A 25,950-nucleotide genomic window follows, 5' to 3' on the forward strand; every position below is an offset into this window, starting at 1 on the left:
TGACTCTATCATCGTCATTTGAGATTCCAAATGCCTCGTGTACTAATCCATGTGTATCAATATTTAATTGTGGCCTATTCTGCATGTGCCTATCAAGAACTGTTGTAGCAACAGATGATGCTTCACCATGTAAAACCCATTTAGTGTAACCCTTTGTGAAGCCATCACATACTAAGTGATCATATGCAACTGACCGAGTGACGGGAAGTGTAAGTCCACACTTGATGCATGGACATATGATCTTATCCTCATAACTTGCATTAGTAAATGCAAAATCGAGAAACATGTCAACTCCTTTCTGGTATGCATCACTTAATCTTGATCGATTCATGCATGTCTTATCCATAAGTAAACAATCTCGACTAAACAAATGTCCAACATGTTTCTAGAACATTAAAAAATGAATATATCAATAACAAGTATTTGTAAGTTATGATTGACAAAAACAACTAAACTTTATTTTGCAAGAACTATAAGATACTAACAACAATGTAGAATAAAACTCTAATAATATATTGGTGCATGACTATAAGCCAACTCATGTCAAGAGAAAACATGTAAAAGAATTTAAGTATTACAAAGTCAATGCAATATCATTATTTCAATAGCAATCATATGGTAGTGGAGCATTGGGAATGTGAAGAAAGCATTGTACATTATTTCAATAGCAATTCATTCTATATAATAGTGTAAGAAAGAAAATGACATCAAGGTTCTATACCGATTACATCTAATTAGTAACCAGTAAATTAGCAAAATAGCACATGTTGTTGCTATTGAAGCTAGGATTGATTCAAAAATTTGGTTTTTTAATCCGATTACTTCATGATTGTGAACAGCTGGTATTCTATGTGTTCACCCCTTGCACTTATTGTTAGCAATCTGTCCAGTACAATCAAAGCAACCGATATAGTTTCTTTGTGAGTATATTCTCTATTTACCTTCTTCTTCTTCTTATTTTTTATTTTTACAAAATTCCTCTTTATTTTGCTATTTAATTTTTGGGTTTAATGTGTAGGTGGTTCATGCCTCCGAATATCCTCCTCACATTTATTATTGGTTCAGCACTTGGATGGATACTTGTTAAAATCACCAAAACTCCTAAACATTTTCATGGCCTCGTGATTGGTTGCTGCTCTGCAGGTACATCAACATCTCCAAAAAAATTGCAAAAATATTTCTCTCAAATTGTAAATGTGTATTCACTTGGCCATTTAAAACCTTGTACCTGTGGATAGTTGTGGTGCCAACCTTGGTAAATTTTAAAGGCTACTTAGGTGTTGTTAGGGAACAACACAAAAAAATCAAAAATTCACTTCAAAAAGTCAACCCATTCTTTCTACTATTTTACACGCTTTTTTTGTAAAAAAAATTAGAAAACCACTAAAAATAGCCTCTCGAGTTGTGAGAGTTATTGTTTTGTTTGCTTGTTTCCTAGGCTCTCGGGTTGTGAGAGTTTCCTTTTCTAGAACGTTGCGTAGGATATATTTTTTAGCCTCCTATTGTCAGAGAAAGCTTTTTGGTTTTCTGGGGCAATTTTGGAGTGTCTTTAAATGTCTTTTCTTTTTTGTAATAAAAGAAAAATTCAATCAAGATGTCCTTACAAGGCTTCAATGTAATCAAATTGACCCACTAGATGATTCAGTTGATTCTAATTGTTTTTGAGATGCGGTTGTGCAGAGTAATACAAAGGGAGAGGATCTGCACTCAAGTGACCAGTACAAACCTATTGTAGACTTCAATTTTTAACTTTAAAAATTTGAAAGGTCTGTTAGACAGATACACAGTACAAAGGACTTCTTCTCAAACCAGAAAATTAAAAAATTTCAACTAGCAGAGCAAGTGTCAATAAATTGAGCAGTGTACAATACAAAATATTAAAGGCATGTCAGGTTGGTGTACTAGAGTCATCAATCTTTGCATACAGCAAGGTAAGATGATAAGTTATAATGTCAATGGACAAGCAAAATAATAAAGCCCTGTTTTTCAAGAGAATAACCATATGCAATGGGAATTGCAAATGAGTCAAGAACATTCATGCTTGCTCACCTACAACAAATCAATCCATTATACCAATGTGAGGATTATTATACAATTCAATAGTCCAATACAAGTCAAGTAATCTTAGGCTGAAATGCTGTGGACTACTGATATACTGGGCTGTACTGATATATGGTCATGAGGCTATTTGTTTTGTGCTTGTATGGTGAACTGATTTAATCAAATCGAATTAAGTAGTTGATTTTTGTGCTGTGATTGACCTTACTTAAAGTAGTTGAGTATCTATAAATGATTTGGTATTTAACCTGCAGCAAGTGAGGTATTGCATCAGAAATTGAGGTATTGCTCTGCTGTCAGGTATGGAAGCAGCTACCTACTTTTGAGTCTGCTGATTGTGGTGTTGCTGCTACTTTTGTTCCAGATTCTGTATGGAAGCAGCCAGCTGCAAGTTTTTGTGATTGTTAAACAGGATAGATGTCTTAACTGATTTGCTGGTTTGATATGCTAAGCTGTGGGTAAATCTTGTTGTGCTTTTGTTGTTGACGTGTTTTCTTCGGTCTCTTTGGTCAAATTTTGCCTCAGCTTTGGTGTGGCCTTGTCTGGTTGCTGAGGCCAGTGACTGATTTGGGTTGGTGATTTTGGTGGATCTTTGTTTTCCTATCCATATGTGCTGATTCTGCTAATTCTGCTTCTGCTACCTTTTGCTTCTTGGCTGCTTAGGTTGTGGTCTGTTGGTCTGGTAAGTTGGTCTACTTTGTTCTGTTTGATTTGGTGGCTGTTATCTGAATTGGCTTGTCTAGCTATCTGTGCTGATCTCTACTTGACCTGTTGGTCTGCCAAGCATCCTATTATTTGATTTGGTGGCTGTTTTGGTGACTGTTTTTTAGGTTTGTTTGGTGGATCAAAAGAACTAACTAGAACTATAAGGTATATATCTTATTATATGATAACTCAAGCTGGCCTTGTTGGTCAAGCTAGGTTGACATTGTCAAATTGTCAATGGTCTAAGGCTCTATACAATTGCATCTAATAGAAAGCTATAGTCATGGCCTAGTGCAGTGCAGATGCTGATCTCTGTGTAGGAATCTTTATGTTAATTAGGGTGGCATGTGCAAAAGTGATGAGAAACTAGGCCCATGTTCTTTTACATTGTAGAGTGAAAAGAGAGTTATGGGACTTGAGCTTCTTGATATTTTGGATCTCTTAGGTTTTTTCCAGAGTGGTGAAATTCATGCATGTGTGAAGGGGCGGCTGTGTGGGGAAGACATTCAAGAAGAAGAGCATGGCTTTGTTGATGATTAGACTAAACCCGGATCAATTTCTTGACTTCGTTTATGATTTAGTTTTGTAAGGTGCATATGGTTTTGTTGGGTCATTTGTGGCTCGAGTATAGGTTTAACACAACGATTTAATTTTCCAAACTCATTTAATTGCTATGTTTGATGAATATTGAATGATAGTTGACTTGCTGTTTGGTTTTCTTTTGGAGGGCAATATTCTCGACACCCGCACCCGCGCCGCCATCCCCCATGGCTAGTGGGCCTCATCCTTTCCCTTTTTTATGCATTTTATTTCCTTTAATTTTTTGTTTTGATCTATATTCATGGCTTTTGTAGTTTGTAAATCAGTGTTGTACAGAACAAATGCCCTGTGTACATCAGTGATTTATTTTATTTTTTCAATAGCCAAAGTTCTCTCTCTGCTTGGCATCTTTTAGAATGTTCTAAACCTCAGTTCAGCAGTGTTAGAATTTACCATTCCCACTCACCTACTACACTCCACCTACCACCAATTTACCCTCACCTACTCCTCACCTACTACCCAAACCCTCTCCTATATAATGCCACTCTGATTTGTAATACAATATATCAATATAACAATCTTGTAGAACATCAATCAATAATAATACATATATTTTTACATGGTATCAGAGCAGGTTTAGAACCTGGTATTTTTCGCTTCCCCGGCGGGCGGTAATCTCACCTTAGCCGCCCGCCGGGCCTCAACCTAGTCCGCTAGAATTTTGCTACACATACCTTCACTCTGCTTCACCACCTTTGCCTCACTTCTGAAATAAAAGACAGCCACCACACCACCAATCACCGCTACTCCCACGGCACCCATCTCATTGGTGTTCAATAGTTTAGTTGTCATTGGTGTTCAAACTCCAAACTGCATCAGACAGACTGTCTTTGATGCTGTAACATTGGATTACAAAAATGTTACTGTTATTGTTGATGCCACAGCTGCTGCCACACCTGACGTACATGTTGGTTGTTCGCGAGCATGACCCACTTGGAAGGGATGTTGAGCTCTTCCGTCGGCACCCATCTCACCCGCCTCTCCATCCAGCCTCATACCTGCCATGCGCCGTCCCTCTCCTTCACTTCTCTCGCCGACAACGTCTTCACCTCCGCCGTCTCTCCTCCACATCACGGCCGGCAACAGCCGCCAGCGCTACCAACCATAACCTCGGCCTCTATCAGATCGGCACGTGTCTCTTCCCTAGTTGCTTCCCAGTCACCGCCAGCCCAACCACCACGCCGCCACTCACGGCAGCCACCGCCGCCGACCTGTGCACCGACCCGCCACCACGCTGTTCACCCCGTCGTCCGTATCTCTACTAGCGACGGTCACTGGAATTGGACCCCAAACACTGCCAAATGGATCCTTCTTCTCCTACATCTCTTTTATTTTTTTATTTTATCGTTGATGATAATGATGACCTTAAGTCTAGCTTTTAGTTTTTTAAAATAAAAAAAAAATAAAAAAATAAAAAAAATACACAAGCACTATCTCTCTCAATCGAATCTTTTCGTTTTTCTTCCACTAGGTGGCTGACTCACTTTCACGTGGTCTGTCTTTTTCTCACAAAGCACATACACTAACACATCCACTCACCTTTCTTTCTTTTCCTTCCTTTACCCTCTTTTCCTTTCTTTTATTTGATTTAAACACTTGCTGTCACCCACTCACTTCACTCTTTTTTTTATTTTATTTAAAAAAAAAAAAAAAACAATTGCTGTCACTCCTACTTTTATTTTATTTTATTTTATTCTTTTTTTTTTTTTATCTTTTGTATAATACTGCAACATTGATAAAAAAAAAAAAAAAAAAAAAAAACAGAAGAAGAAGAACTGCACACCACACTATTTTATTCATGTTGGGGCTCACTCCGATCACCATTTTACACAAAAAAAAAAAAAAAAAAAAAAACACACACACACACACACCAAAACAAAACATCCACACCCACAGTGGGATTTTTTTTCTTCTCTACTCTGCTGCAGGTCTCTTCTTCTTGCCTCCGTCCTGAGCAGCCCTTGACGGTGTTGCCTCCGGCTTTCCCCCGCCACCGAGCACATTTACTCCCTGCTCCTCCACTGCCGCATATGGCGGCCCTCCAAATCGGAACATCACGGTGGCCTTCCGCTTCAGCTCCTTGTTTTCTGCCCTTAGCACGCTTATCTCTGCTCGCGCATCCTTATACATGCGTTGGAGCAGAGCCAGCTGGGAATTTAAATGCTGCACCTCATTTGTCCTACTCTGCAGCCGGTTCGACAAATTTGTGACCGCCGTCATGGTTTTCACGCATGACTTCAGAGTATACTGATTAGCCTCAATATCAGTTTGCACCGCCATTTTTTGCTCCACCGACCGCATCGGAAAGTTCAATGGAGCAAAACCAGAGGTGTTTGGTTGCGGTTCACTGGCCACCGCACCAGTTATTTCTCCTGTGGGCTCGTTCAGTTCTGGAAAGAGCGTGAGCAGGTTCTGGGTAGCTGGACGGGAAGACGAGGCCATGTTTTTGGGTTGCCAAGTGTTTCAGAGAAGGGTTGGTTTCCGGGTGTTTCAAGATTTGCAGAGACAAGCTCTCCGAGCGTTCCGAGGTTTCAGACTAGTATGCACAGCCTTCGCCTCAACCTTGTTTTAAATAGCCAGGGCCAGCCACGCGCATCGCGCGCCTCTTGACGCCCGACAAACTGGCACGCCTTTTCATGGCACATCTTTTGATAAAGTGGACACGCCTTTTGATGGCACGCCTTTTTATGGATTGGGCACGTCTTTTGATGGCACGCCTTTTTAAAAATTTGGGTACACCTTTTGAGGGTGCGTCCTTTCAAGGGTCCGACAAGACTCTGTAAACTGTCCCGACATAGATTCCGGTTAGTTTCTACAGGGGTCCGACAAGACTCTGTAAACTGTCCCGACATAGATTCCGGTTAGTTTCTACAAGGGTCCGACAAGACTCTGTAAACTGTTCCGACATTGATTCCGGTTAGTTTCTACAAGGGTCCAGCAAGACTCCATAAACTGTCACAACATTGTCTGCTACAACGGTCCGACATGACCCCATAAACTGTCTTCTACAACGGTCCGACATGACCCCATAAACTGTCTTCTACCCCGTTATGACACCACCATACAGTGTCTTCACCAACGGTCTGACACGACCATACAGTGTCTCCTATCTTTTTTTTTTTATTATTTATTTTTATGTATTATCTTGTTTTGTTCCTCTCTCCAAACTCAAGTTGGTTAGTTTCTATCCTCCTTGAGTTTGCGGGGGGCTGTTAGAATTTACCATTCCCACTTACCTACTACACTCCACCTACCACCAATTTACCCTCACCTACTCCTCACCTACTACCCAAACCCTCTCCTATATAATGCCACTCTGATTTGTAATACAATATATCAATATAACAATCTTGTAGAACATCAATCAATAATAATACATATATTTTTACAAGCAGCATCTAGGAGATAAATACAAAGATATATCTTATTATGCATGCTCTAATAACCCTTACCTAATGTAGTGTTTCTATAGTTTTTATTATTATCTATTATTTAGTTTTTTAGGTTTTTTTGTTTTTTTGTTTTTTTCTCTTCCCTTCGGTGAAGTATTCTGAATTCTGATTGCATCCATTGCTGGATGCATCTTTGTTAAATTTGATTGTGTCCACTGGTACACGCAGCTATCTTGAATGGAATTCAATTCTTGGTCTAATCAAATACCCAATACTTCACTTATGTGCCTCTCTTTAATTTATTCCATTTTTTAGTACTTAATATATCTTTTGGCAATAATGACTCCATGATCTAATAGAATTCATTTTTTACAGGGCCATACAATGTATAATCTCAATTCGTATACTATTTATAGATAATGTAGATTGGAAATTTAATAATTCACCTTGACAATCACAAGAAAGAGAATCATTGTTATTATTATTTTCATTTTAATGATAAGCTAGCCTATAGAAATCTCACAAATCATTGACATCTACCACTCATAAATCTTAATAAACAATAATAAGTTCATCAACGAAACTATTTTATAAGTATACCTTGAGGGTTAAACTAAGAAACTTGACCACATAGTCTGGTATACTAATGCTTGTTTATGTGATTTGACTGAGTAATTTGGTAGAAAAAAAAAATAAACAGAGCAACCTAATGCAAAATCCCACTGAAGCATTTAAACAAACACTCACAAGGCATTATATACAATCACAACATAAAAACAATAATAGTAAATTACAACTAACCTTTTATATTAAAAGATGAAAATTAATAAATTCATGAGTTACAAAATTAGATTTTCAAATTATATCAAGTTATATGCCTAAAACAAGAAGATCATAAATAAGTAAGAAAGATAGAGGTATTGTGTGTGTTTGATGAGAATGAGAAAGAGAGAAAGAATACCTAATGAACTCTGATCGTAGAAGATGAAAACACAGGAAATTTGTCGTGTAGATGGTAGATAAGGATGGCATTTGATAAACCCTTGCTTCATGATTTGGCTCCCGCCTCTTTAACCCGCCAAAATAAATTTACTTCACCAATTTCAGAATTTTTGGACTTCCTTCTCTGTCTCTATGTCAATCTGGTATGCAGATTTTGCTGTATCAAATTTGGTTTGTTTCTTCAGTTTCGTTATTTACTTTGTTGTATAACATAGAAGGGAAAAAAACTTATCTTAAATTAAAAAGTAGATATTTGGTCCTTATATTTTTTATTGAATCACTTGTAACTTGTAATTTTTAATTTTGTGTCAATTTAGTGTAATTAATAATACTGTTAATATTTTTAATAAAAAATTATCACTGAATTTGTTGTGGTTAACTTAACCAGTTGAGCAAATTTATTATTTTAAAGTATGACATATGTCACTTATATGCATATTTGTCATTTAAAAATATGGGTAAATTACATTGACACCCCTCTGAAGTTTATGTTTATTACAGTTTCCCCTCACTGTTTGGTAATTACACTTCCCCTTGAGATTTAAATTTTCATTACAGATTCCCCCTCAACAATTTAATTTTTTTAAATACCATTTTTGCCCTCACTAGGTAAATTACATTAACACCCCTCACATTTTAGAAATTATAATCCCCTCCTTAAGGTTTAAAGTAGCATTACCAATTGCCCCCTTGTTTAGTATTAGTTGGAAAAAAAAAATTATTTGAAAAAAAAAAAATATTAATTGGGAAAAAAATTATTTGTCAAAAAAAATTATTTTTTAAAAAAATTTATTAGTAAATTTTTTTAATTTATGTTTAAAAATCAACATGAACTCATTTTTTGAATTTACGTTTTTTTCTCAAATTTACAAACTGAGACAACAATTTATGAACCAAAAAAAAATATCAAACAAGTTTTTATGACAGTTTTTTAAATTTTTGTAAATATAAATTGAAAACTGAAAATGAAATGGTTACCAAACAGGCCTCAGATGATAAAAATATCGTAAAATTAACAAATAATTAAATAAGTTACCAACGTAAGAAATGACTTATCAAAAGATTCTTAGGCTACGTATAGTTTGATTTTTAGAAAAAAAATTTAAAAATTAAAAATTAATTTGGTTAAGAAATAAAAAATAATTAATTTACCCAACAATTATAAATCTAAATTGTTGGGTAAAATCTAAAATTAAGTGTCAAAAGTGAATCAATTAAAACTATATGGAAGAACAAAATGTAAGGATTATTGATGTAATTTACCCAACAATTATAAGCAATTGAAAGAAATTGAGATAAATTCGTAATTTCAGAGTGAAAATCGAGTTAATTGAAACTAGAGGGACTAAAATTCATGAAACTTTATCATTGTACAAGAGAGCAATTTGGATTTTTTTTTCCCTATTTAGTCATATAAAGTCGTTGATCAATTTTATACATGTAACAAGTACAATTAAAAAAAATATGTTATATTGAGTTTAATTTATTTTGTTCATTTTAAATTTTTTGAAAATATATTGTCATTTTTTATTTTTCCAAAAAATGCCATTATATAGCTTGGAAAGTTTTTGGCTTAGTGGCATTTTTCAAAATGCTATAAATATTGTCTATAACACTTTTTGCCTAATGCCATCAAAAGTAAATTGCACCTACCTAGCTTAGTGACATTTTTGAGGAAATGCCATTGCTACTAAAGTTTAGTGACATCTGTTGATAAATGTCACTAAACAAATTTCTTGTGTCATTCTTTTAATAAAATGCCATAAAATTGATATGACATTTCTTTATTGAAATGTCACTAGAACCTTATATGTTTGTGGTTCAGTGGCATTTTTCTAAATGTGTCGCCAAATATTTATTTCGTGGCATTTTCTAAAAACATGCCACTAATATAGTGTCACTAAAATATGTTTTTGTTTTAGTTTTGTGACACTTATTTATTGAAATATCACTAGAGCCTTTTATGTTTATCGTTTAGTTGCATTTTTAAAAAACGTGCCACCAAATATTATTTTTTATGACATTTTCTAAAAATATGCCACTAGTGTAGTACCACTAAAGTGTGGTTTTATTGTAATGACTATTTTATTCATTTGTTTTGTGATGATTTGTTTGCATTGGTAGTAGTGATTGTAGTATATTCACAACTAAAATTTTCTAGCAGCTTTATTGTGTCTCTAGTTGTGATATAGTCAATTCATTGCTTTGAGCCAACACGTAATTTGCTTCATTAGATTTTCTCTCCATATAAAAACCAAGTTATTTTGGTTGGGACAATACTATAGACCCAGCAATCAACATTAAAAGCACAGTTGACATAGTTGGTCTGTCTTTAGGATATTTTTGTACGCATAGAAGATCAATCTGTATGCACCTTAATACCTCTGACATTGAAAATGAATCGTCTGCCAGTGGCTCTTATAGCTCACATGCCTTTCCTTCAGTCCAAAGTGTCAACGCCTGAAATGATTCAATCCAAATAGACTTGTTTTATTGTGTTTTTCTTTTCTTTCAATTTGAAAACTATTTGTACGCATAGAAGATCAATCTGTATGCACCTTAATACCTCTGACATTGAAAATGAATCGTCTGCCAGTGGCTCTTATAGCTCACATGCCTTTCCTTCAGTCCAAAGTGTCAACGCCTGAAATGATTCAATCCAAATAGACTTGTTTTATTGTGTTTTTCTTTTCTTTCAATTTGAAAACTATTTTTAAAAAAATTAAGCAACTTGCTTTTCAAGGAACAACAAAAAGTTGTGTTCAAATTTTCGAATACTATTTTCTCACAAAATGAAGATGATATGAAACTTATGGGTGTTTTTGAACAAAAATAAAAATATAAAAATATAACCAAACTAGATGAACTTACATGTCCAATAAGGTTAAAATAATGATGATGGAACCACATATTGCTTTTTTCACTCAATATTTCTAAGACTATGACTCCAAAGTTAAAGATATTGGATTTCATTGAAAAGAGACCGTCAATTGCATATTACATGTAACCGTTGCATACCAAACAATTTAGAAATTAGAGCGAAACAAGCTTTAAAGATGTACTCAAAAATCTAGTGGCTTCTCTTAGCTAAGCTTGTACACTCACTGAGTTCCAACCACCCTTCTTGTCCTTGGGGATGATTGATCTCCTCCAAAAGCCGTAGCTAGACCAAAATCCGAAATTTTAAGATTCATCTCACAATCCAATAAGACATTGCTAGTTTGAGATTCCTATAAATAATTCTCAATCTTGAATCTCAATGTAAATAAAAAAAAACTCCTTGAGCAATCCCAGCAATTATATCTAGGTGTTTCATCCATGTGAGTGATTTACTTCTTGTGTTTTCTACACGGCGCTTAAGGTTTTCTTTATAAGATTTTAAAATTTAATTCTATTTCAAAAATAATATATGCCTATGAGATTAATTATAAAGAAAAAAAAATTACAGAAAGGTAGGTGAAAGGTGTGGCACATTCTTGTTAATGTAGACCAATGCCGAGTAGCAAGCAATAATTTTTTGCCCTTTACTGAAAAAAATTTAGAAATGCCATTTTTGTTAACCTGTTCTTCATGGAATTGTTGATCTCTTCCTCAACTGTTGATGTAAAAAAAAAAAAAAAAGAGACTCTTATAAATAAATCAAATCAATCATGGTTGATGGCATATGTCAAATTTACAAATTTACAATTTGTATATGTGGTTTGTGATGATTTATTTATCATTCTCGGTAGTAGTGTCTTATAGTATATTCACTAATAAATTATTTCAAACAATTTTATCGAGGATCTAGTTGTGACATAGTCATATTGTTGCTCTGAGCCAACAAATAATTTGTGTCACTAGATTTCCTCTCTGTATAAAAGCCAGGTTGGTTGGGTTGGGGCGGCACTATAGTCTCAGTAATCAACATTAAGAGCACAGTTGACATAGTTGGCCTATCTTTGGGGCATTTTTGCACGCATAAAAGACCAATCTGTATGCACCTTAGTACTTCTGACATTGAAAATAAACCCTCCACCAGTGGATCTAATAGCTCACACGCCTTCCCTTCTATCCAAAGCGTCCATGCCTAAAATGATTCAATATAGCCATAACAAAATTCAATAATTGGCAAATATAATTGTTTTATTGTGTTTTTCTTTTCTTTCAATTTGAAAACTATTTTTTTTTTTTTAAATATTTAAAACAACCTATTTTTCAAGAAACAAGAAAAGGTTGTGTTTGAATTTTTGAACACTGTTTTCTTACAAAATGAAAATGATATGAAACTGACAGATGTTTTTGACTAAAAAATAAAAAATATAAACATAAAAAACAAAACAAAACAACCTAAATGAACTTACATGCCCAAGAAGGTTAAAATTATGGTCTGGATAATGGAATCGCCTATTGCTTTTGCCACTCAATATTTCTAAGATCATGACTCCAAAGCTAAAGACATCGGATTTTATTGAAAAGAGGCCATCAATTACATATTCCGGTGACATGTAACCACTGCATACCATTACCAAACAATTTAGAAATGAGTGCAAAATGAGCTTTAGAGATGTACTAAAAAAGCTAGTGACTTCTTAGCTAAGTCTGTATAAGGAAAAAGAGTGTTGCACTTACTAAGTTCCAACCACTCTTCTTGTTGTTGCGGATGATTGATCTCCTCCAAAAGTCCTAGCTAGGCCAAAATCTGAAATTTTAGGATTCATCCCACAATCCAATAAGACATTGCTGGCTTTGAGATCCCTATGAATAATTCTCAATCTTGAATCTCGATGTAGATAAAGAACCCCTTGAGCAATCCCAACAATAATATCCAAGCGTCTCCTCCATGTAAGTGATTTACTTCTTGTGTTTTCTACACCTGCTTTGAATACAGGGCTTAAGGTTTTCTTTAATTTATAAGATTTTAAAATTTATTCTATTTCAAAAATAATATATGCCATTGGTTTTTCTGTCACTATTCTATTTCAGCACCTACTTGGATAGTCGTAATCAATTTCATTGTTTGATGAATAATTATTAAGAAAATAGTGATCAAGAATACCCGGTGATATATAGGATTGCTTACATTATTGTAGTGCGACAAACTTCTTCTATTAACATACTTTTCTGTTTCATTGGTCAAATATGAATTCCAAGCTAACAATACATAGATGAGGAAGGTCAAGAGGGCAAACCAAAAATGAGAGAATCCAAGCTTCCATTGGGCATGTACTCGTAAATTAACATTCTTTCTTCTCCATGGATGCAACATCCCAAAAGCATAACCAGATTACGGTGTTGAAGTTTGGCAATCAAAGTCATTTCACTTTTGAATTCATTAAGACCTTGTTTCGAGGTAGTTGAGAGCCGTTTGACAGCTATCTCCTTTCTAGTTGATAGCAGACCCTATGATAATCAACATAAAGATTTAGTTTGATCATCATGCGAAAGCTTATAGCTTTTTTATTTTTTCCTTGTGAAGAATTCCATTTGTCCATTAAAATAGCTAGTGTAGGAATGGAATAAACTAACCTTGTAAACGGGCCCAAAACCACCTTCTCCAATTTTATTTGCGTCAAAAAACTTGTTAGTTGCCCTGCCAATGGTGACGGTATCAAAGATAGGTAATTCTATTTTTTCTTCATCATTGATCTGAATGTTGCCTCCTGCCTCAGTTAATCACAAAACACAAGAAAATTTAATGCTTGTCAAGTTTTGTTCTGCAATTGAGAGTGAAAAATATGAAATAAAAAATAAGTAGAAAGAATGATCACAAAACACAAAAATTTACAGTTCACCCACCAATAGACCTAAATGTCCATAGGTAAAGACAATCAACAGATCCACTATAATAGGATATCACAAGTATATTAATTTTTCCACACACACACACACACACACAACAAAATCTAATCAAGGGTTGTGCAAAAACCAACAAAAACATTTAGAAGATGAACCATGTAATTCTATCCCACCAAAACATGCTCTCTATGATGGAAGGACACCCACTCACCCCTTTGGCACACCAAAATCTCTGGCACACACACATACTAACACTACACCATAGATGACAGAAATTAAGGGTCTAAATTATTAAAAACCAATATTAAAAGATATAACAACTTTAGTAATTAAGTCCATGTAGTTAACAAATATATATAATATATATATATATTAATTTTTTTTAGGCAGTAGTAAAAGTAGCTCCTAATAAAGTAAGCAAAAATATAAAAACAACTAGGTCCTAATAAAGTAAGCTCAGCCTGCCTCAGAAGCATAACAACAAACACCTTACCTTACCAACAAACCAACAAACACCTAAACAGACATGCAAGATGAATGAAAAGCAGTTTATTTTTTTCTTTTTCTTATTTTATCGTCAAAAGAAAATTTATTGATGTAGAGCAAAGTACAACGGGTATAAAAAATTACATCAATATAGAACAGGACAAGAAATAGCATCAAAGCTTTAGAAACATATATCTACAAGTTGACACATGCACCAAGCATATCATGAACTATACCAAAGCCTCACACATAAACAATCCACGGCAAAGGCACCTAAAAGAAACAAAACTAATAACCAACAATGAACTGAAAGCCACACCTAAAGTAATTCCAAACAAAGAGCCATGATCACTAATACCATACCAAAACGAATTCAAAAGCAACTGCAATTCCAGAACAACCTGCAAAGCACCCACAAAACCTATACCAAAACAACGCCCAAGCTAAACTTGATCCTTAAAGCAAAGCAAAAAAGAGCGTCATGCATCTACCAAAAAAATCACCAAGGAGACAGCCACGGTCGGATCAAAAACTTCCCAAAAACACAGCACCAGAAGACACAACAAACCTTGAGTCCATGTTGTTAACAAATTTTTTTTTTAGACAATAGTACAACTAGAAAGCCCTTATAAACACCACCCCTGACAGCAAAAACATAAAAACCAGCAGTTCCAAATAAAGTAAGCTCAGACTCCCTAAGAAGCATAACAACAAACACGTTAGCTACAAACCAACAAACACTTAAACAGGAACAAATGCAAGATGAAGAAAAGTAGTTTCTTTTACCTCTTCTTCTCTTTATAATCACCAACCAATACAGAAGGGGATCGTAATAAGAAGCAACAAGATCACGATAGGTGTCACCACAACGGCCACTATCTTTCCATGTAAACTTCTGGGCTTCTTTGAATATTGTTGAGCTGCTGAAAACAAAGAAAACCATACACACTGACACTCCTTTTACTAAATATCACTGCCCTCCTTACTTTCGATTTCAAGGTACCAATCTCAACCTTTTGAGAAAATATTTTCCTCTACAAAATAAATTTTGATGAAATAAACCCAGATCAAGTTTCTTTGTGAAAAAAACCCTCTTTAAAAAAATAAAATAAAAACATTGATTAGAATGTGCCGCCCCGAGGTATCAGGAACCTTTACACGTGCAACCTTAACGAAGCCTTCACCATTATTACACGTGGAAATTGTCGCACCACGCTGCCTCTCGCATCCAGCTGACCCATCTCGTAAATACCAGTCACGTGCTGACACGGGTTCATATCCTGGGAGGCAAGTGCACTCAAACTCCTGCCCATTATTTGGATCACAATTACCTTACGGACCACATCGTCCGTAATAATCACACGGTTCCTTTGGGGCTGACCAGAACACGACCCATCCAAGAACATCATCGACATGATTGAGGCATTAGTGAGACCATACCACTCCATTTGTCACCCATCCATGGCCCTGTTCGCCAATACTGTGGGACGTTGGGCCGGAGCCCTTGAGCAAGAATGACTGGGGCAACCCACGGTGGTCCCTCCGGAAGGAATATTCCCCCGTGCTGGGGTCATCATTTGACTTCCAAGATGTCAGGAACCGGTTCAGACCAGTCCTCCAATCCAGCCCAAGCTTCATGTTTGGTAGCATAGTATGCGTAGGATAATCAAAACTTTGCCACACAACAACACTTCCATTATTAGTATCACCACCTTGAAACAACAACATCAAATTCCCCGAACCCAAGAGTCAAGCTGAGTAAGAACTGCTTGTCGAAACATTTGTCTGCCAAAGTGTTGTGGTAACGTTATTTTGGGAATTGTGCTCGTAGATGACAAGGTTTCCATCTTGGTTGATGGATATTGCTCCGGAGGAACCGTTGATTGGGTTATCTCGATTGGCAACCCAAACTACGGTTTGTTCGGAGATTTTGTTGTACCATATTCCAACATATCTACGATTGGATGTTCCATTTTTGGTACTGAAAAACCCAAGTGCGAAGGTCTCACCATTGGACACCAAAACGTCACCGTCTTTGATGGGTCGGGTTGGAGTTATGGTGTCAGTGATTGAGGGATTATGAAAAAACTTTTATGAAAATGATTATGAAAGATTTATGACCCTTGTATTACACTTAAAATAAAGCACCACACACTAGTTAAGGTAATCCAAGGGCCATAATTGATCATTTTCATGAAAAAATTTTCATGATCCCTAACTTTTCTCATAATAAAATGTTCCTGTAAAATGCCATATTGTCAATTTTCATGGTCTTTTGCTGTACTTTTTTTTAATTTTTTATATTTGGGGATGGGTTGTTAGATGTCATTATACTATTATGGTTAAATTACAAATGTATTCAATAAAATTTGTTTAAAATATGAATTATTTCTTTAGTTTTGTAAATTATAAATATTTTCTCGTTAGAAATAAATATTTTCTCGTTAGAATTTTTTATTTAATATAATTAACAGAAAAAATAAAATTTATAATTAATCTCTTATGCAATAATAAAATTATGAAAATTGTTAATTAAAATATAATTTTGACATCATTAAAAATTATAAATTGATTTAATGATTTATTAATAAAATTGATCATTTTGTTATATAATTTAAAATTTGAAGAGACTAGATGTAATTCTTAAAACTATAAAGGACAATTTATATTTTAAACAAATTTTAAGTATTTATAATCTATCCAATTATTATTGTGTTTACAATGGGCGATATAGTCAATGGAATTGACTGAGCATAATGGAAAAAATTGGATTCATTGACTAATCAATAATAAAATAATACTAGTCAATAATAAAATTATAAATGATAAATTATAAATACATCTATTTAGATTTGCTTAAAATATGAATTCTCTCATGTGATTCTAAAAATTACATCTCATCCTTTAAAATTTTAATTTTATAACAAATAACCCTTTTTGACTAATGAACTACAAGGATCAAACTCCGTAACAAATTCACGAGTAGTGCCAATCTAAAACAATTTGACTAATGAAATAAAATGATCAATGTGTTGTCGAGAACCAAAACGAGTGCATATGGCTCGAGAAAATTGCTGCTAAGTCAAAATCCCAAGGGACTATTTAATCCAACGATACAAAGAAATAGCATCTCTTTGAAAGTGCACTGCAACCAAAGGAACCATCTGTGCATCTAAAACACCATTAAGTGCTTGATATTGTTTAGCCTGAAATAACCACCCCTCAAGATCAATATCGTTAAATTTTGGAAAGTCAATTCGGAGAGTTCAACCCTGAAAATTTGGACCAACACGTCGATCGTCATCGTTGGGTAGTACATGTGGATTAAGATTGATGCCAAGTTGGGGAAGGTGAGCTTCACATTAGGGGCAAGGTTGTTCTTGCCTGTCCTGCACTTGGATATTCTAAAAAATTGTATTATTGGCTTGTCTATCATGTATCAACTCTTGCATATTAGTAGACATCACACCCATCTTAATAGTAAGAGCAACAACTTGTTCTTTGAGTTCCTTAATTGTCATATTGATGATGATATATGATAAAGTATGAAGAGATGGAAGTTTAAAGATCGAATGCTCTGATACCAGATGATAGGATTCTAAACCTTGAATTGATCTTTTGATTACAGAATCAACCACCAACAATCCTTAGAATTGGAGATTAGTCACTTAAACTCTAAATATTATTAATCTACTACTATTATAAAAGTGTGAAGAGCCTATATGTTTTCTACTTTTTTTTTTAAATTCCAATTTTACCCTTTTAAATCTACTATATTTTGTAAAAGTCATGAATAATTCTATATCTCTCTTCTTGTATATATATATAAAAGGCCCTCTCCCTATTTTTTACATTGATGATAATTGAAGAAAAAAAATAATTACTCTTTCTTATTTCCTACGTCTTCTTCTACACTGATATACATAATATTTACAATTGTCCGTCATTATATTAAATCATTGTGAATAATCATTGTGAATAATTTTAATTGAATCTTAAAGTTGTATACATTTTTTCAAATCTAGACAGAGGAATTCATACACTTTCTTTTTATTTAAATTATATTTTATGAAGTGTAATATTTTACATGGTACTTTAAATATAAAATATGAAGAAATTCCAGCATCTTTAATCACCAAAACTGAGAAAATGTGAAAAAAAATTAAAAAATTGAAAAACAAATTGAAAAAATAAAATTAACTAAAGTGGTTCTTATTTAGAATTTTGACATCATATTTTAGTTATTAAAGTACTATGTACAATATTACAGTTTATAAAATATAATTCAAACAAAAAGAAAGTGTATGAAGATAACCTGTGAAATTTTGAGATGCAATATAAATTGCTGATTTAAAAACGTATGCGCTTTCCTCTGTCTAGATTCAAACAATTGCAAACGAATGTATACAATTTTAAGATTTAACCAAAATTATTCACATGAAAAATTGTAAATATCAGTATAGAAGTAGACACAAGAAATAACAAATAATAATAATTTTTTATTCTTTAATCATCATGAATGCAAAAAATATGGAGACTTTTTTTTTTATAAAAAAATAAGGAAAATTGTTTGCTTATATTTATATATATATGATTCTAAAAGTCATGAAGAGTCATATATAAACCAATTATCTCTTTATTTTTCAAGAGTCCTGTATAAATATAAACACACCGTCTCCCTTCTTATATATATATATATATATAAAGGTCGTCTCCCTATTTTTTACATTAATGATAATTGAAAAACAAAAAATAATTACTCTTTCTTGTTTCTTGTGTCTTCTTCTATACTGATATACATAATATTTATAATTGTCCATCATTATATCAAATTACTGTGAATAATTTTAGTTGAATCTTAAAGTCGCATACATTCTTTCGAATCTAAACAGAGGAAAGTGCATGTGTTATCTTCATACACTTTTTTTTTTTTGTTTAAATTATATTTTATGAAGTGTAATATATTACATAGTACTTTAATAATTAACGTATGATGTCAAAATTCTAAACAAGAACCACTTTTGTTGGTTTTATTTTTTAAATCTGTTTTTTAGTTTTTGAATTTTTTTTTATATTTTCTCAGTTTTGGTAATTAAAGATATTAGAATTTCTTCATATTTTTTATATTTAGATCATACTTTTACATGAAAATCTAATATCTAATATCTAATAATCTAAATAAAATTTAAAAGTAAAATATTGATAAATTTTTTTATAAATTCAAATATGTACTGATTTTTTTATTATATATATATTTTGTAATTATTATTCATTTTTAATATTAATAATTTTTTTTCAAAAAAAAAATATACAACAAATTATCTTCTAAGTGTATTTAGATTAACTGGATCTAAATCTAAAAGTAAAATTAAAAAAAATATATTAAATTAAGTGAATCTAAAAAGAAAATAAAAGGGTTACTAAAAAAAATGGGTCAAAGACAAAAATATGAAAACCAAAAAATTCAAAACAAAAGTTTGAAAATATAAATTAAACCGAACACTATAGACTTCTCTTTTTTAAAATCTTTCTTCACTAATACCTAATTTTACACAAATTATTTACAAATTTCTTTCAATTTTTATGTGAATTTAATAATCTAATTAAAAAATGGTGCATACACACAAAAATATAACACTAAACATCTATATTATGGCTAGCTATTTAATTATGAATAATTAACTTCCCATTGTTAGCTGTATTATATTGTTTTCATCCGATATTTTAATTTTCTAACATATATTGCTTTAGTGATATAGCTATATTTGATAGGAAAAAATTGTTAATTTGTGTATTGTTCTCCTATCAATTTATGTTCAATACATATATACATACATGTCATACAAACAAGTGACCACAACAAACACTTTTAATAACAAATCAAGACTTTGCAAAACACCTTTATCACAACAATAATTGTAATTTTTTCCCCTCGCAAAAAAAATCACATTATTGAGGGAAAATGAATTTTGAAATTCATAATAATATGATATCGCCTCAAACTTTTACTCATCAATTTTTTTTTTTTTTATTACAATAGTTATAATAGTGAGTAAGAAGATGGTGAAATTAAAATTAAAGAAAATCTATTGCAACATGTTTTCCAAGCAAAATTAGACAAGCTGAAATAAGAATTGTCCTATCTGTTATGAAATTGAAGAAAAACAATGCACCTCATACACATATTTTAGTCAAATTACAAGGAAAAAAAAATCAAATGATGTCCAAACATTATCGTAGCAATTTAATGATGTAGAAAGTAAGTACACTAAATAAAAATTTTGATCAATTTTTGTCATGTGCTGATTACTTATAGATGACATAATAAGTTATGTAATTTGAAAGCTTCATGAAAGTAACCCTACAAACACTTATAAGCATGAATCTATAAATATCGTGAAAACAATTATGAAATTTGTATATTGATCAAAATATTAAGTTGTAATGTCATTCCATTTCCTTAAAAAAACTATTATTTTCCATATAAATGAAAATATACAAATAACTAATGTTATATTTTTCATCATGCATGATATTCATAGCATAAGAAATGAGATTCAACAACTCTTGATGTATAAAAATATATTACATATTGATATTAATACATTCTTACATCAATAGTATACAAATAACATGTAATAGTGGGTTTAATGAATTTGTATTATGAGATAAACTATTAAACAAAAATGTATAGTTGTGCAATTAATTTCATACCCTTAATTGTATTATAGGTATGGATTATGAAAAATTAAAGTGAAAAGTTGATAGAAATTTTTTTGTATAATACTATATATTTAAAGGATCTTCTTATTATTTATTGTTTAAGATAAGATTGTGATCTCAACAATTTCGTTATAAATTAATATTTATGTTTATAAAATTTCTCATTTATTATTTAAATTATTTAGCCGAGTATGTATTTATTTCTTACTTAGTTGTATTTTGGATATAGATCAATTTATTTATATAAGTCTCCATACTTTGTATACATATCACATACCAATTTAAGAGACACGCATACTAACCGTTAATGAAAAATCATGTGCCACGTGCAATGCACGTGCCCAACCACTAGTCTCATAACAAAAAGCCATTACAACAAACATCCTTATATAAAAGAAAAACAAAATAACATAGACTTCCTAAACAAAATAATATAGACTTTCAAAATTGATTAGATAGTAATTGAAAAGAAGCGGACTTCCTAATTGTAGACACCCCATTTTTGACCGACCTTAAGACTCAGACGTCACCGATTGAGCGCTTGGTGATGTTGCATATCGTGCTCGTTCAGAGGTTTCAGAGTCTCGGCTGCGAGCCTTGCCTCCGGACTTCCGGACTCTTTCATGCCTTGCCTCGGTTTGCTAACCAGGCTCTATTTTCTCTGTTTTCTCTTCCCGAAGGGAGGGAGAGGTCTCGTAGATCACCTCTCAGTGGCCGTAGGCTACGTTTCGTGGTCGTAGGCCATTTTGCCCGTTTGGAGCCCGGTTCCCGATTTTTCGGAGCCGTTGGCCGTGTGCCTCGGTTCGGGACCGCTTAACCACCTCCGTTTGCTCCAGTTTTTGGCATACATCTTATTTGCTCCCTTTCGAGGGACACTGTGGTCCGAGAGACCAACTTCGTGGTCGGACACCACTTCTGGTGCCTAATAGCCAGTTTTCGGGACCTCGGGCTGCGTGTTTCGACCCCCGAACCTTCATTCTGCATCGATTTGGGTTTATTTTTGGCAGGGACCTCTGTTTCATTGGTAAAAAGGCTGTAGAAGGATGGGAGGCCAGTAATTGTTCTGTCAGCCAGCTTTATCCCTTCATCGCCCTCCGTCGCCCGTTTTTCCTCATTTCAAAGCCAATGTTGACCACCCTTGGGCCATTTTCTTGCACCCTAAACCACATATTTGTGATGTACACATCTGGGAGGCCACCAATATTTGGTGGCCGGCCAGTAATTGCTTTTGACCCTTTTGAACCCCTTTGAAAAGTGGGTTGATCTCTCTCCTGGTTCACTATCTCCAGTTTTTGACCACTTGATTGTGTTGTGCACACATCAGAGGCTCTCTTTTTGGGGTGGCCGGCCACTAATTCTCATTGAACCTTTGACCCTTGGCTGGCCGGCCATGGGAGGTAGCCGGCCGACCACCTAAACCTTAGATAGCTGGCCGGTCATGATCCTTGCACCCTGTTCCTTACAGCTGTATATTCTGTTTCCCCCCAGATTGTGTATCCGGGGGGGTGCATTTTTGGAGGGAAACTTGGATTGTTTTCCCTCCATTTTTCCCCCTTTTCCCCCCTTCTCTTGCCTATATAACCAGCCTCCCAGCTCTGGTTTAGGGGTTGAAAAAATCACCTAAGAGCTTTGCATACATACACCTTCCTCTCCCTCTCTTCCAAGCTCCAAACCCTCAAGTCCTACACCCATTTCTTCACCAACCCATAGCACCATACCTCCAACCTCCATTTTAGCCACTTGAAGCTGTTTTCCAGAGCTAAGGAGCCACCAAACTCAAGCCAAGAGGCTGTCAAGACATAGTCTTCAAGGGTGAGCTCCATTTTTCCCTTTTCTACCCTTTTCTTGGTTTATACATTAGCCATACTTGCTTGCTCTTTTGGGCTCCGACCCTAACTGGAACTAGGCTTATTTTGAGCTATTTTTCATATTTGTTTAAGGGTATTTACCTGTTTGAGGTCTCCTTATTGCACTTGCTTCATTATCTCCCTTGTATGCCATCTTCTTGTATAGTATTTTTGGCCTATGTATAAACTGTTTTGTGCTCTGTCATGAACTGAAAAGTGGCTTATTTTGAGCTCTTCTTCAACATTGTTGAAGGGCTCATTGCTGTTTGAGGCTTTCATTTATCACTTGCCTTTATATCTCTCTTTTGGCCATATTTTTGCATGATTTGTTAGCCTCTTTTTCTTCTGTTTTTGGGCTCTGGTCCGAACTATAAGTGGACTTATTTTGACCCCCTCTTCATGTTTCATTAAGGGTCTTTCACAGTTTGAGGCATCCTTTATATACTTTGTGTTATATCTCTCTTTTTGGCCTTATTTTGCGTAGTATTTTAGGCTTGCATGCATACTGTTTTGGGTCTGGCCATCAACTGTAAAGTGCAATATTTTGGGCCCCTCTTCAACATTGTTGAAGGGCTCCTTTGTGTTTGAGGCCAGAAACCACCACTTGCTTCTTTGTCCCTCTTTTGGCCCATTTCTTGCATGAGAGCTTAGCCATACCTGTGTTAGTTTTTGTGGTTTGTTGTAAACTGTAAAATATCATGTTTTGGGCCCCTCTTCAACTTTGTTGAAGGGCTCTCTCTTGTTTGGGGTCAGAAGCTGTGACTTACTTCTTTATCTCACATTTAGGGCCATTTTTGCATGCTAGTTTTGCCCTATTTTTGTTTACTGTTTGGCCTTGCTTAAAACTGCAAACATGCTTGTTTTGGGATTGCCTTGAATCTGTCTTCACATGTCATAATCAAATAATGCGTGCTTGATGTAGCTACAAGTCATTTCATGTGCTTAATCTTGCATTTCGGTTTCATTTCATACATCGGGTACTATATCGCCATGATTCGGGACTATTTTGGGTCATATTTTAGTACTGAAGTTTGCATGCTAGTATGCCATATTCCATGCTTTGCCATGTCTTGTTAGAGTGGCATTTTGTGCCTTAGGATCGGTCCTCGGTTTGCGTGCATGTGTGCACGCATTCCGAGTCGTCTCATTTTCATCTAATGGCCTCTTCTGTGAGTGTGGCTGAGGTCCACTCATGTTGGTGTAAGTCCATTATGCATTGTGTATGCCATTTCATTTCATAGCATTGCGTATGCTAGGTTGTATATTAGCGCATTGTGTATGCCATGTTACCTCGTGCATCGTGTATGCCATTTCATAGCATCGTGCATGCTAGGTTGTATATTAGTTGCATTCATGCATGTCATGCATATTGCATTGTGCTCGGGATAGGAGTTAGCCCAAACACGGGAAACGAGGAACGTTTCGTACTTCGAGTGACGGAACGTGTCTCGATTCCCAGTCGCCGACACTCCGGATTATCCATGATGGAGTCTAGGCCCTGTTGTGTTTATGTGTGCATTCATTCCATATTGAGTCATGCAAATCGACTCTTCGACCATCATGCATCGATATGCGCGATTGGTGGCATGAGGATCGAGGCATGCATACATTTGTGAAAATACATTGCTATGCCCCTTTCCTGCTCTCTGTTGCAGCAAATCAAGAATTAGCAACCTTCCGGAGCTTGGCGCGCTTTCCAAGAGTAATTGTAAAACAGAGGCTAATTGGGGCATCGCAGTGGATTTCTACGCCAAAGCAACCCGGACATGCATCATTCATCATCCGAAGCGGAGTTAAGGCAGTCCCTGGCTTGCATGCCAATTTAATGCTTTCCTAGTTAAATTTGTTATTTAATTTGGACTGTACTATTTATTCGGGATTGTATTATTCTTTCGGACTCTCTGCGCGAGGGCAATGTTGTAATAAGTGTGCGTGTGTGTGATGTATGTCTTCCAACCCCACGTCTTTCTCCCTTTTATTTACCAGCTTATGATGGTTAGATTAGGGCATGTTTCAATTAGCATACAGTATGATAGCATGTTTGCATTCATCCATCTATCTTGCATGCACCGGGCTCGGCGCATCATACTAACTGCATTGTATTTTCAATTCCAAGTTGAATACATGTTAGCTGTAGCATTTCATATGCCATGTTTAGAATAGCCGAGCTTGCTATAGTTGCATTTTTGCATGTGTTGCATTAGGCACTTCTGTATAGTTAGGATCATGCATGGATTTCTAATTAGCTTTTGTTTTGGCTTGGAGTACTCGGTAAGTTTTATGCTTTAGCATCCTTGCATGCGTGTGAGTGACTGCCATGAATATCATGCTTACCATGAGGCTATATGCTTATGTGATATAACTACCTGAATGCCTGTGGGTGAAGGTTGGGTTATTTGAATTGGAACAATTCATCAAATGTGTGTTTTAAGCCCACTAGATAGTGGCAAAATCATGTTTTTCTAAGCCCACCAGAGGGTGGCAAATCCACGTCTTAGCCTACTTGCGAGTAGCACCATAAAACCATTTTCAAACAAACAAACATGAAATGTTTTGTTCCAATTCAGGCGATCCAGTCTATACTTGTATGCTGTGCGCATCACATTGTAAATCTAGCCTAATAACTGGAATAAGAACACACAATGTTTTCAAAACTTGATGTCATGGTTAGTAGAGGCCGATCTTTGATCGGGCGAGCGGGGGTGCTCACGAAGTGACCTTCCCCAATCGTACCCAAGTTCCCGAGCCGAGGCAACTTTGGTGATGACGGACACGTGGCCTTAGGCAACGAGTCAGGGTTTCCTAAATTTCCTAAAATAAAATATTTAGGTGGCGACTCTGTATCTGGCAAAGCAGTCCATGTTTGGCACTTCTTTCAAAATCTGTTTTCTCAAAACGATTTGCCAGATTTGGACTCTTTGGTTCAGATTACGAACCGTGACAATTTGAGAGTCCTGAGCTGTAGTGAACCCCAAATGAATGGAACGGGAGCTCGTTCCTCCCGGAGCGTTCGGGGACGTCTACAGTTTCTGGCGACTCTGCTGGGGAATTAGAGAACTTGACTCGAACTCATGATATTTTGTTTTGACTACACTTGTATGTTTCTTTACATTGCATTTGCATTGGTGCGCCTAGGACACCGTCTTTGCCATCTGCTATTCCTGAACGGTTTGCCGGAGGCTTGTCTTGTCAAGGCATGACCATAAGGCTGATCGGTTGTGGGCTCTGCCAGTATAGAAACACAAACCCCGGTTTTACCGGGGCACCCTTTTGACCATTCGACCTAGTGCATATTCGGAATCCGTAGTGACCATTCCAAGCTAGGACAGGTTGCTTACCCGTTTATAGGTTGTTTGATA

At 34.9% G+C, this 25,950-nt stretch overlaps 2 protein-coding genes and 1 pseudogene across 5 annotated transcripts in view; 1 reads left to right on the top strand and 2 right to left on the bottom strand.

The window, feature by feature from the left end:
• Nucleotides 1-10,724: 10,724 nt before the first annotated feature.
• LOC114304561 (G-type lectin S-receptor-like serine/threonine-protein kinase SD1-1) lies at nucleotides 10,725-15,141 on the bottom strand. Of its 4 annotated transcripts, none has more exons than XM_082902061.1 (6): nucleotides 14,808-15,141; nucleotides 13,266-13,399; nucleotides 12,929-13,139; nucleotides 12,369-12,615; nucleotides 12,101-12,251; nucleotides 10,725-11,352 (listed from the first exon to the last, which is right to left on the bottom strand). In XM_082902061.1, exons 1-6 carry the CDS (start codon nucleotides 14,962-14,964, stop codon nucleotides 11,326-11,328), a joined length of 927 nt encoding a protein of 308 aa, XP_082758187.1. In that variant the 5' UTR covers nucleotides 14,965-15,141; the 3' UTR covers nucleotides 10,725-11,325. The 4 variants fall into 4 exon arrangements, with proteins under 4 accessions (XP_082758187.1, XP_082758186.1, XP_082758185.1 ...); XM_082902060.1 differs by lacking the exon at nucleotides 10,725-11,352 and adding an exon at nucleotides 11,362-11,826 and having other exon boundaries at nucleotides 12,369-12,438; XM_082902059.1 differs by lacking the exon at nucleotides 10,725-11,352 and adding an exon at nucleotides 11,362-11,826 and having other exon boundaries at nucleotides 12,369-12,612.
• Nucleotides 15,142-15,446: 305 nt separating this feature from the next.
• LOC145805329 (S-locus-specific glycoprotein S13-like) lies at nucleotides 15,447-17,325 on the bottom strand (annotated as a pseudogene).
• Nucleotides 17,326-17,338: 13 nt separating this feature from the next.
• Nucleotides 17,339-25,950, top strand: part of LOC145805330 (uncharacterized) — a 133,450-nt gene continuing 124,838 nt past the window's right edge. The window contains exon 1 of the mRNA XM_082900444.1: nucleotides 17,339-17,371. Coding sequence (XP_082756570.1) covers nucleotides 17,339-17,371 — 33 coding nt within the window. The remainder of the gene's footprint in view (nucleotides 17,372-25,950) is intronic.

The sequence above is a fragment of the Camellia sinensis genome, chromosome 13 (assembly GCF_055761805.1).
Source record: "Camellia sinensis isolate YWXY chromosome 13, ASM5576180v1, whole genome shotgun sequence".
In the NCBI taxonomy this organism is placed as follows: Eukaryota; Viridiplantae; Streptophyta; class Magnoliopsida; order Ericales; family Theaceae; genus Camellia; species Camellia sinensis.